Raw genomic sequence first — 12,954 nt, 5'->3', positions numbered from 1 at the left:
ACCCACTCATTGGATGGAATACAGAATGGCTCTGGATTTGTGACTGACCCCGACATTACTGCTGATTGGCTTGTGCACAGAGCAGACTATTATGGGGTGTTTCTTCTTCTGTTTTTTTTGAGGACAGATTCTCAATAATCTGACAGCAGCAAGGCAGGGAAGTCAGTCAGTTTGAGGAGGGGGTAGGGAGAGGGCATCAGGAATCGTTTAATTGATTCGTTTAATATCCAGCATTCTCTGAGTTTCCCACCGATTTCCTGTTCTCCAGACTGTAAGATGTACACCTCCCTGTTCTATCTCTGATTAAACAGACTCTGGTTAATTAACTATCATCAAAAAAAACTCTTAGAAATGAGAGCAGCTTGTGCAGGAGTCATGGCCCCACAGTTCAGCGGAAGGACTAGTAATTTTGCTGTATTTTATCAATAGTGCCTGTTGTTCATTCTCAGTGAGGCCTGAAGGAGTTGCCTGCAGTCTGTGTCTCCCTGAGACTGGAAGGATTACATTTCAGTTTGAAGTAACGATTTAATTTAGAAAGTTCCTCCATGTAGATCACCTGAAAGACCAGTCTGTGTTTATGTTGGCAGTTCTGGGCGGTTTCGGAACATTTCTTTAGGCAGCTGGGAATGCAGTCTCTTCCTCACCCCTCCACCTGGCTGTTTCAAACTACACTTCCCAACATTCCCTGCAGACTCCCAAAAGAAGGATGAGGGACTTCAGTTACGTGGAGAGACTGGAGAAGCTGGGATTGTTTTCCTTAGAGCAGAGAAGGTTAAGGGGAAATTTAATCGAGGCATTCGATATTATGATAGAGTAAATATGGAGAAACTTTCCACTGGCAGAAAGATGTACACCTCCCTGTTCTATCTCTGATTAAACAGACTCTGGTTAATTAACTATCATCAAAAAAAACTCTTAGAAATGAGAGCAGCTTGTGCAGGAGTCATGGCTCCACAGTTCAGCGGAAGGACTAGTAATTTTGCTGTATTTTATCAATAGTGCCTGTTGTTCATTCTCGGTCACCAGAGACTCTCTGCTGGTATATCAGTTAAAGCAGGGAGTATCTGAGCCACACAGACAGAATGTCCCAGGCTCTGCCCCTGGTCTGCACTGTTAGCTCTGAGCCAAGGCCATGAGTTGGGTTAGAGTGAAACTCAGCCGGGGCCCTGCTCCGACCTGCTAGAAATTGGATGAGGACAACATTGGGTTTAGTTGTGGTGTCCCCGTCGCTCAAATAGTCTGCCGACACTTAGCCTGGCCTCACAGTGAGAACCGAGGCCAACACTGGCGAACCATGGGGTGGGAGAGGAGGAGGAGCGACTGCCTGGAAAAGAAATCGGTCTCAAATTTGCTGTACATTTGGTGTTACAGCTGCAGATTTAACGCTGACAGCTCTTAACAGGCCTGACTGAGACTCTTCAAATGAACTGGACTCCAAGGGTAGGTTTACCAGAATGATACCTGGATTCCAAGGGTTAAATTATGAGGAGAGATTACAGAAACTAGGGTTGTATTCTATGGAATTTAGAAGATTAAGGGGTGATCGGTTTTTAAGATATTATGGGGAACTGATAGGGTAGCTAGAGAGAAACTATTTCCGCTGGTTGGGGATACTAGGACTAGAGGACATAGTCTAAAAATTAGAGCCAGGCCTTTCAGGAGTGAAGTGAGGAAACACTTCTACACACAAAGGGTGGTAGAAGTTTGGAACTCTCTTCCGCAGTTGATGCTAGGTCAGTTGTTAATTTTAAATCTGAGATTGATAGCTTTTTGTTAACCAAAGGTGTTAAGTGATATGGGCCAAAGGCGGGTATATGGAGTTAGGTCTCAGATCAGCCATGATCTCATTGAATGGCAGAACAGGCACGAGGGGCTGAATGACCTCCTCCTGTTCTTATAAGTGTCACTTTGCACGGTGTGCCAACAGCATCACCCAGTTTTCTATTAGAAGTGTTAGTCGGCCACTGATGGCTGGCACTGAATGGCGACTGAAACTTCCGGGAACTTGTTCCCTGCGGTGAAGGTTCAAATCCCAGGGGCACAAATTAAAAATGAGAAAGTTCAGACTAAGAAGGTTAGTTTGAAACGTTCATCCAAAGGGTAACAGGAGTTGTGGAGAATGTACCGTGTCACAGCGGGGGGTCATGGCCCACCCCACACGTCACGTGGAGGTGGGCTTATTTTGTATGTCAGGACTCAGCAGAAAACTGACTGCAAATGATTTACTCAAGGTTTTAATTGCCAATGGCAATCACATTGCGGTATCAAGTCTGACGCGAATGGCAGTGCCGCATTGGAGGGCGGCGTAGAGGCTGTGCGAAGTCGACCAAAGTTGGACTTTGCTCCCCCTCCCTGTCCTTCAACCTGCCCAGGAAGGATATTGAGGTGGAAAGTAGAAGTAGGCTAAGGTATAATTAGATATCTTTATGGAAAGAGAAGGGATTGAAGTGAAACGGTGAGAGGTGGGCAGCCAGCTGGGATTAATCTGTGGGTCGGGGATAAATTTGCTGGACCTGATCATTTCTTTCTCTTCCTGTAAAATTCTCTGTGTCCTTGTGACACCGCCAAGGACGGAGAGAAGACAAAATAAAGGAAGCTGATTGGGTAATGTCACATTTGGGTTTAACAAGGCGGAGCACTGAGGGTGGTGAGGACTTCCACGGTTTTCAGATCCTAGAAAACTGAGTTCACGTAGGAGAGGGAGTGATGAGTCCTGATTTCACCACGATGAGGATTCAGGGAGGGTGCCGTGTGTATATTCTTTCTCTTTCTCTCCTATGTCCCCTCATGGCCTCTCCAAACACAACTTGTCCATGAGACTCACCTCCTGCTCTTAACCCCATTCCCAATAAACTGCTGACCACCTAACCTAAGAACCCTAACCACATTTAAAAAGTACTTGGATGTGCACTTGGGATGCTCTAACCTGCAGGGCTTCGGACCAAGGGCTGGGAAGTGGGATTAGGCTGGAGAGCTCTTTGTTGGCCGGCGCGGACACGATGGGCCGAAATGGCCTCCTTCCGTGCTGTAACTTTCTATGATTCTTCCTTCCTGGCTCCCATGCTATCTGAGATTGTAAAAAGTTCCCTCGCCTCACATACAGTCCCCTTCCCTTTCAGAAGCTTTGTCATCAACCCCGCGCCCCCCCAACCAACACCCCATCCTCAACCCCTCTGTCCTTGTAAACTATTTCCCTTTCCTCTCAAGTCCATGTCCATCTTTCCATAATTAAATCTCTCCAGTCAGGTTTCCACCCCTGCCACAGCACTGAAACAACCCTTATCAAAGTCACAAATGACATCCTCTGTGACTGTGACCATGATGGACTATACCTCCTCATCCTCCTCGACCTCACTGCAGCTTTTGACGCGGTGAATCACAGTCAACTGTTTGCAGCCTCTTCATCCTATTTGACCCATCAAGAATTGCTTCCTAAACCTCTCTTCCTTTAAGACCTCCTTAAAACCTACCTCATTGACCTAGTTTTTAGTCACCTCTTTGCATGTTTGGCTTGGTGTCCGTTCTTGTCTGATTACGCTCCTGTGATGTGTTGTGTGTTAAAGGTGCGATATGAAAGCAAGTTGGAGTTTTGTTGTCGGAAGGGTATTTATAATCTCGGAGGGTGAGAGGGGAAAGTTCAGAGCAGCACTAACCATGGCAGCAAATGCTGAGAAATCCGAAGATTTGTGACAGAGGCAGCGACTCCCCCGATCGGGAGCAGCTTTCAAATCATTCAAATTTCGGCTTTGGGGAGAGTTCAGGTTGGGGGGGGGGGGGGGCGGGAGTGGAGGAGGAGAAGTGTTTGATACAAAAACAAACTGAGCTTGTTGGAGCCAAAAGTGCTGTGGAGTTTCATTCAGAAACAAGGCTGAGAATTGTTCCACTAGCGATGGAGCTGAAAATCATTTAGGTTCGACAGCTGGTTGAAGGAAAGGGGGTTAAAGGGATATGGGAACTAAGCGGGATCAGGACTACTGCTTGTGTGGAGGATGAACACTAACACGGACTGATGGGCTGAACGGCCTGTTTCCATGTTTTAATTTCTGTGCACGCTGGAAGGACTGACTCCATAATGGTGGCTTTGCCTTCAAATGTTGGCGCTCTGATCAATAAGGAACACGGGATCCAGACCCTCGAGCCTGTTCCGCCATTTAATTAGATCATGACTGGTTCTGGACTCACCCGCCATCGGGAACATCCTTCCTGCATCTAGTCTGTCTAGTCCTGTTAGAATTTTATAAGTTTCAATGAGATCCCCACTCATTCTTCTAAACTCCAGCGAGTATAAGCCCAATCGACCCAACCTCTCCTCATACGTCATTCCTGCCATCCCAGGTATCAGTCTGGTGAATCTTCGCTGCACTCCCTCCATGACAAGAACATCCTTCCTCAGATAAGGCGACCAAAACTGCACACAATACTCAAGGTGTGGTCTCACCAAGGCCCTGTACAACTGTAGCAAGACATCCTTGCTACTGTACTCGAATCTTCTCGCTACGAAGGCCAACATACCATTTGCCTTCTTAACCGCCTGCTGCACCTGCATGCTTACCTTCAGCGACTGGTGCACAAGGGCACCCAGGTCTCGTTGCACTTCCCCTTTTCCCAATCTATTGCCGTTCAGATAATAATCTGCCTTCCTGTTTTTGCCACCAGAGTGGATAACCTCGCATTTATCCACATTATACTGCATCTGCCATGCATCTGCCCAATCACCCAACCTGTCCAAATCATACTGCAGTTTCTCGGCATCCTCCTCACAGCACACACGCCCACCCAGCTTTGTGTCGTCTGCAAACTTGGAGATATTACATCTAGTTCCCTCGTCTAGATCATTAATATATATTGTGAGTAGCTGGGGTCCTAGCACCGATCCCTGCGGTACCCCACTAGTCACTGCCTGCCACTCGGAAAAAGACCCGTTTATTCCAACTCATTGCTTCCTGTCTGCCAACCAGTTCTCTATCCAAGTCAGTACCTTACCCCCAATCTCATGTGCCTTAACTTTGCACGCTAATCTCTTATGCGGGACCTTATCGAAAGCCTTCTGAAAGTCCAAATACACCACATCCACTGGTTCTCCCTTATCTATTCTACCAGTTACATCCTCAAAAAATTCCAGTAGATTAGTCGAGCACGATTTACCTTTTGTAAATCCATGTTGACTTTGTCCGATCCTGTCACTGTTTTCCAAGTGCTCTGCTATTACATCTTTTATAATGGACTCTAGCATTTTCCCCACTACCGATGTCAGGTTTACCGGTCTGTAATTCCTTATTTTCTCTCTACCACTTTTTTTGAATAGTGGGGTTACATTAGCTACCCTCCAATCCATGGGAACTGTTCCAGAGTGTATAGAATTTTGGAAGATGACCAGCAATGCATCTACTATTTCTAGGGCCACTTCCTTAAGTACCCTGAGATGTAGATTATCAGGCCCTGGGGATTTATCGGCCTTCAATCCCGTCAATTTCCCTTACTCCATTTCCCTACAAATACCAATTTCACTCAGTTCCTCCCTCTCATTAGACCCTATGTTCCCTGACATCTCTGGGAGGTTATTTGTGTCCTCCTTTGTGAAGACAGAGCCAAAGTATCTATTTAATTGGTCTGCTATTTCTTTGTTCCCCATTATAAATTCCCCTGATTCTGACTGCAAGGGACCTACGCTTGACTTCACCAATCTTCTTCTCTTCACATATCTATAGAAGCTTTTACAGTCAGTTTTTATGTTCCCTGCAAGCTTACTCTCATACTCTATTTTCCCCCTCTTAATTAACCCCTTTGTCTTCCTTTGCTGAATCCTAAACTGCTCCCAATCCTCAGGTTTGCTGCTTTTTCTGGCCAATTTATATGCCCTCTCCTTGGATCTTATGCTATCCCTAATTTCCCTTGTTAGCCACGGTTGAGTCACCTTTTTTGTTTTATTTTTATGCCAAACAGGGATGAACAAATTCTGTAGTTCATGCAATCTTTAAATGTTTGCCATTGCCTATCCACCGTCAACCCTTTAAGTAACGTTCCCCAATCCATCCTAGCCAACTCGCGCCTCATACCATCGTAGTTCCCTTTATTTAAATTCAGGACCCTAGTCTCTGAGTCAAATACTTCACTCTCCATCTTAATGAAGAATTCTATCATATTATGATCGCTCTGCCCCAAGGGCCCTCACACAAGATTGCTAATTAATCCTTTCTCATTACATAATACCCAGTCTAAGATGGCCTGATCTCTGGTTGGTTCCTCGACATATTGGTCCAGGAAACCATCCCGTATACACTCCAGGAATTCCTCCTCCACAGTATTGTTACTAATTTGGTTAGCCCAATCTATATGTAGATTAAAGTCACCCATGATAACTGCTGTTCCCTTATTGTACACATCTTTAATTTCCCGTTTAATGCCATCCCCAACCTCAGCATTACTGTTTGGGGGTTTGTATACAACTCCCACTAATGTTTTCTGCCCCTTGGTATTTCTTAGCTGTACCCATACAGATTCCACATCATCAGAGCTAATATCCTTCCTTACTATTGTGTTAATCTCCTCTTTAACCAGCAATGCTGCCCCACCTCCTTTTCCTTTTTGCCTGTCTTTCCTGAATATTGAATACCCGTGGATGTTGAAGTCCCAGCCTTGGTCACCCTGGAGCCATGTCTCTGTAATCCCAATTATATCATATCCGTTTACATCTATTTGCGCAGCTAATTCATCCACCTTATTACGAATGCACCTCGCATTAAGACACAAAGCCTTCAGTGTTGTTTCTTTAGAATTATTATTTACTGTGGCCATGTTTGATTTACACCCTTGATTTCTCTGACTGCCACTTTTGCTTTTCTCCTTCCTGTCTTTTGCTTTCCTTTCCTCTGTCTCCCTGCACAGGCTCCCAACACGGGTTAGATACAGAATAAAGCTCCCTCTACACTGTCCCATCAAATACTCCCAGGGCAGGTACAGCACGGGGTTAGATACAGAGTAAAGCTCCCTCTACACTGTCCCATCAAACACTCCCAGGGCAGCTACAGCACGAGTTAGATAGAGTAAAGCTCCCTCTACACTGTCCCATCAAACACTCCCAGGGCAGGTACAGGGGTTAGATAGAGTAAAGCTCCCTCTGCACTGTCCCATCAAACACTCCCAGAGCAGGTACAGCACGGGGTTAGATACAGAGTAAAGCTCCCTCTACACTGTCCCATCAAACACTCCCAGGGCAGGTACAGCACGGGTTAGATACAGAGTAAAGCTCCCTCTACACTGTCCCATCAAACACTCCCAGGGCAGGTACAGCTCGGGTTAGATACAGAGTAAAGCTCCCTCTACATTGTCCCATCAAACACTCCCAGGGCAGGTACAGCACGGGTTAGATACAGAATAAAGCTCCCTCTACACTGTCCCATCAAACACTCCCAGGGCAGGTACAGCACGGGGTTAGATACAGAGTAAAGCTCCCTCTACACTGTCCCATCAAACACTCCCAGGGCAGGTATAGCACAAGTTCGATACAGAGTAAAGCTCCCTCGACACTATTCACCCCTTCAGCTAGTAGATAGTCTATTATTTCTTCTGTCTGAGCAGCATTTGAGCCCCAGCTCCCAGAAGCAAGGAGCCAGAGCCACTGCCATTGCACCTCAGTCCCACAACTGGGACATTTATTCTTCTAGACTGAAACTAATTGTATAAACCAGTCAAGTGTGAAATGAAGCCTTAAATTAGTTAAAACTCTGGTGTCACAGGTCTGTCAGTGCTGTCGGACGTGTACCCAACCCGAATCCTGCCGCGGTTACTGAACGAATATCGAACGTCACCGCAAGGAGCTGAGAAAACAAGATCTGTGGAGACACGGATGAAGATGGGAGAGGTCCTTATGCGAAGTACAAGAGCATTGGGTGAGTCCGAATTGATTATCACAGAAACCTGTCAGAGGCTATTGCCCACGTGTGGTGACACTGCGGGAATTTTTGTGGAGAAGTCAGACTGTGCAACCTTTGTTAAGTCTGTGGGTTGTATTATAAATAATCACAGACTCCACTGTTAACAAAATAAAACACGTCTTTACTATTCAGAGGCTCGGGCGATTCTGCCCTAGTTAACGTATCACAACCCTTATATACTGGTGTGGTCACTATCGGTATTACAGTATACATGAGCCAATAGATAGTGCCACCCTAAAGTAGTGCTCTTAAAGGCGAACGGTTACATTCTATAGTTCCCTTAAAGGTAAACGGTTACATACACAACACTCCTCCCTTCCTAGCTTATTACTTACAGAATCCCGTTAAACATACAATCTTCAACTTTATATAAACAGTTTGCAGATATACTCTCGATGGAGTCAACGTCATATAACAATTTACAGATATACTCTCAATGGAGTCAACGTCATATAACAGTTTACAAACATACTCTCAGTGGAATCAGTTTACAGGTTCAGTCTCTGTGGGAACAGTTCATAAATTCAGTCTCTGGTATTAATTCGTTCCAGACAGCATCCTCCATAGCCTTTTTTTTTTTTTTTTTTTAACAGCTTGTACTTTCGTCCTGTTGAACCAGCAGTGCGGACTTATACAACCCACTGGCTGTCTTGATAATGTCCCTGGATTTTTTTTTACAAATTTAGCACCTTTCGTAGTGTTCGGACTGAGGTTAGTAGAAGTAATAATATTTTAAACAGTTATTATTTTCTGCTTCTTCTTTTTCTTTTCTGCCTTTTTGAAACTCTCCGAGCTCTTTTCCCGGCTGCCATCTGTAGCGCCACCAACTCTCTATGTTCCTTAGACCTTAAGTGCTTCCTCAGGATTTCAGCACTTTGGGAGTTCCCATCACAATTTGGGCAGACCACATCCTCATAACATTCGGTGTCACTCAACAGGTCAAAACCCTTCTTCAAGCAATCATATTCATCCTGCTCTTCCTCGGATGTCTGCCCTTCCTTCCCTCCTGGCCTCATTTGTGCGTTCAATCCTTTCCCTTCCTTCAGGGATTTCGTTATCAGGCTATTTAATCCTTCTACTGAAGTAGCTGTTTCCCCATTCTCCTGTTCCCCTGGACGTAATTCAGCGTACTCCTCCATTTCATCCATCATTTTCTCCAATGCTTTCATCTTCTCTTCCTCTTGTACTTTGGCTTCCAGTGCTTGGAGAAGTTGCCTCTCGATGCTCTCTAGCTCATGTTCAGGGCCCATTCCCAGTTGAAACTGTTCTTCAAGTCGGTCAACCTCGGTAATTGCCGCCTCATATTTGTCTTGGGCTTCCTTCCATATTTTTATGAGTTCTGCCATGTCTTTCACCTCTACATCCTCATCTATGTATGGAACTTCTACCGATGAGTCTGTCTTGGCCCTGAGCTCCTCAAGAATTTCCTGCAGCCTTTGGACTTCTTGCTCATGTTCAACCTTTAGTTGCTCATATATTTCCAACGAAACTAGCTTTTCGGAGGTTGCTGAGTTAACCCCCTCCAGAATTGTAGTCTGGGCCTGTTCATACTGTTTTTTCAACTTCTCGCACTCTGCTTGTAAGGAGTCGTAGAGAAGAACTGGAATAAAATCCTGGCTTCCTGAAGATTCCTCTTCATTTGTTTCTTTCGCAATTTCCTGTTGGAGTTCAGCCAAGGCTGCTATGCTATCTGCCTCTCGAAGTCTCACTGCCATCAACTCTTCTTTATTCTTGCAGTCCATCTCAGCCATTTCCCGTTTACTTTCATTTAACTGAGTGAGTAGTCCCTTATTTTGGGCTGAGAGATATTGCACCTTCTCATGTAGACCCTTGCACTCCTTCTCTGCTTGACATAGCTGATTACCGCTGATTTGGTTCTGCGTTTCAAGTTCCAACATCCTTTGCTTAGCTTCTTTCAGTTTCGCCCCTATAAGCTCCTCTTGCAACATGGCCACATTATTCTCATCAGGTAAAGAAGCGTTTCTCTTTTCCATGTCCAAGATTTGTTTCTGCATCTCCTTAAGAGCACCCTGTGATTCAACTTCTCTTAACTTTGCCTGCACTAGCTCCGTCTCTAATTGCAGAACAAAATCCTCAGTGCAGCGTGATTTGCCCTTCTGCTGTATCTCTAGATCATGCAAATATTCTAACCCCTGAACATCATCAGGGAGATGTGATCGGTAATTGGTCACGATGGCTCTATGGTCGCTCTCTGCTTGAGCCAGTAGGTTCTGTTGTCTTTCCAGACTCTCCCATTCGGTGTCATAGAACTTTTTCATTGTTTTCATCTCTTGTACGAGGCGGTAACTTAATTGTTCTAATTGTTGTTGTACTTTGAAATAGCGTTGAGTTCGAGCCCGGTGTTCCTCCGTAATGCATATGTCTGTAGCTTGAACAGACTCAGAATTCTCTGTCTTTATGCACGCCATCGATTTTCCAACCTTAGTCTGTGAGTTAATGTTAACCTTGTTTTTCATACATAAGCTGGACTTATCGTCTTCCGGCTCAGAGTCTGAGCTGCTTGTCTGCACCGAGTCCTCACTCGTCATTGCTTGTCGGTAGTGCCATTCCATGTCTATTTTCTTGATCCACTCCCGTCCTAGAAGTGGTGGTCCTCCCTCAGGTAGTACGTACAAATTCATTCTTGGGTGTACTTTACCCCTATCTCTCACCTTGACTCTTATTTTCCCCATGGGGTATACGCGATGCCCCGTGTATGTCTGTAATACGAACTTGGTATTTCTTAAGGGTATGTGAGAGAATAGTCGGTGGTAGTCCTTTTGGTTGATGACTGATACAGCTGATCCCGTGTCCAGCTCCATTCGTACTTGGACTCCAGCTATTTTTAGTGTGACCCAGATCGTCTGTAGATCAGTTACTTTACCCACATTGTGGATTCTCAGACTATCCAACTCCTGGCTGTTTGGGTCTGAGCCTGAATTTTGTTCGTCTGAACTCTTTTCAGCCACCTGATGCACCTTGTTGTACTTTTCTTGTGGTGGTGGCTTCCTTTGTTTGTTGGTCTTCTTTCTGGACCTGCATACCTTCGCGATGTGACCCAGTTTGCCACATTTCCTGCACTCTTGATTCTTAAACCAGCACTGATTCTGGTCGTGCGTTGTCTTTCCACAACGGTAGCATTTGGAAATGCTTGCAGTAATTTGATCCTTCAGCACTGCTACGATCTCTTCGAAGGTCTGGTCCACTGGTTTAACTGGTGCTATTAGATGTTTCAAGAGCCCGTATGTTTTTGCTCCCATCGAATTTAACAAAGTTATTGCCTTGGCGTATATGGCTACGCAATATATTCCTATGCGTTCCCCATACGTGGCCCTGTCTTCTATTTCAGCATTAAAATCATTAATATTTCCTCGCTTAGGCATCTTCTTCTCTTTCCGAGAACAGCACAAGTATTTCTTTACTTATTATTAATTTTCTTCTCTTCTTGAGAACACCACAAGTATTGCTTTACTTATTTCTTGTTTCTGAAAATTCTAATTAATTTTCTTCTCTCTTCTTGAGAACACCACAAGTATTGCTTTACTTATTTCTTGTTTCTGAAAATTCTAATTAATTTTCTTCTCTCTTCTTGAGAATACCACAAGTATTGCTTTACTTATTTCTTGTTTCTGAAAATTCTAATTAATTTTCTTCTCTCTTCTTGAGAACACCACAAGTATTGCTTTACTTATTTCTTGTTTCTGAAAATTCTAATTAATTTTCTTCTCTCTTCTTGAGAACACCACAAGTATTGCTGTACTTATACTTATTTTCCCTCTCTTCTTGAGAACACACCAGCCTTTCTGAAAAATCTTATTACTTTCCTGAAATTCTTAATAATTTCCAAGATGGCGGTTTCCCGCTTCTTCCTTCTTCTTCAGCGGTTTCCCCGCGAAAAATGGCGGCTTTCCCGCGCTTCTCGCTCTCCCCGCCCACTTCGATGGCGGTTTTCCCGCGCTTCTCGGCGCTCTCCGCCCACTTCAATGGCGGTTATCACCCGTTCCCCGACGCTGACTTTCAGCCCGAGTGCGGCTCTTATCAGCGGATGCGATCGATGGCCCGGCTGCGCCTCGCACTTGAAAGCGGGCCCCGGCCTCTGGCTCACCCGCTCGCGCGGATCTTGCTCGCTCCCTCCCGGGCTCTGGCTTACCCGCTCGCGCGTTTCACCGCGGCTCTTATCAGGGATTGCGATCGCCCTTATCTCCCGATCGGTGGCACTGTCTTTGCAGCCAACGCTGCGGCTTACCCACGAGGTTATGGAGGCTTCAGGGTCCTAATGCCTGTCGCTTCCAGCCTGTCGGTTCCAGACTGGTGAGGATTGAAACCTCTCTTCAACGTCCTGTCTTCGGACGAAGCCGCCGTGGAACAACTGCCGCAGGGTTCGAATCCTGACTCGTCGCCAATGTTAAGTCTGTGGGTTGTATTATAAATAATCACAGACTCCACTGTTAACAAAATAAAACACGTCTTTACTATTCAGAGGCTCGGGCGATTCTGCCCTAGTTAACGTATCACAACCCTTATATACTGGTGTGGTCACTATCGGTATTACAGTATACATGAGCCAATAGATAGTGCCACCCTAAAGTAGTGCTCTTAAAGGCGAACGGTTACATTCTATAGTTCCCTTAAAGGTAAACGGTTACATACACAACAACCTTCCTACGTGCTCAGCCGCTCCTGGGCAAAACAGAGTCCAAGATTATTGTATATTTAATGTCGTCTACATGGATTTTAGCAAGGCCTTTGACAAGGTCCCACATGGCAGACTGGTCAGAAAAGTAAAAGCCCGGGATCCAAGGGAAAGTGGCAAGTTAGATCCAAAATTGGCTCAGTGGCAGGAAGCAAAGGGCAATGGTTGAAGGGTGTTTTTGTGAGTAGAAGGCTCTTCCATTGGGGTTTTGCAGAGCTCAGTATTGGGTCCCTTGCTTTTTGTGGTATATATCAATGATTTAGACTTCAATGTAGGGGGCATGATTAAGAAGTTTGCAGATGATACAAAAATTGGCCGTGTGGTTGA

At 45.2% G+C, this 12,954-nt stretch overlaps 1 protein-coding gene across 1 annotated transcript in view; it reads left to right on the top strand.

Moving 5' to 3' along the window:
- Positions 1-8,143, top strand: part of LOC147116784 (transport and Golgi organization protein 6 homolog) — a 58,040-nt gene extending 49,897 nt beyond the window's left edge. The window contains exon 4 of the mRNA XM_085991967.1: positions 7,737-8,143. Coding sequence (XP_085848093.1) covers positions 7,737-8,038 — 302 coding nt within the window. The 3' untranslated portion in view covers positions 8,039-8,143. The remainder of the gene's footprint in view (positions 1-7,736) is intronic.
- Positions 8,144-12,954: the final 4,811 nt, after the last annotated feature.

The sequence above is a fragment of the Somniosus microcephalus genome, chromosome 6 (assembly GCF_052327205.1).
Source record: "Somniosus microcephalus isolate GS21.2 chromosome 6, FLI_Smic_1.0, whole genome shotgun sequence".
NCBI lineage: Eukaryota > Metazoa > Chordata > Chondrichthyes > Squaliformes > Somniosidae > Somniosus > Somniosus microcephalus.
This window is presented reverse-complemented; position numbering and strand designations above follow the sequence as displayed.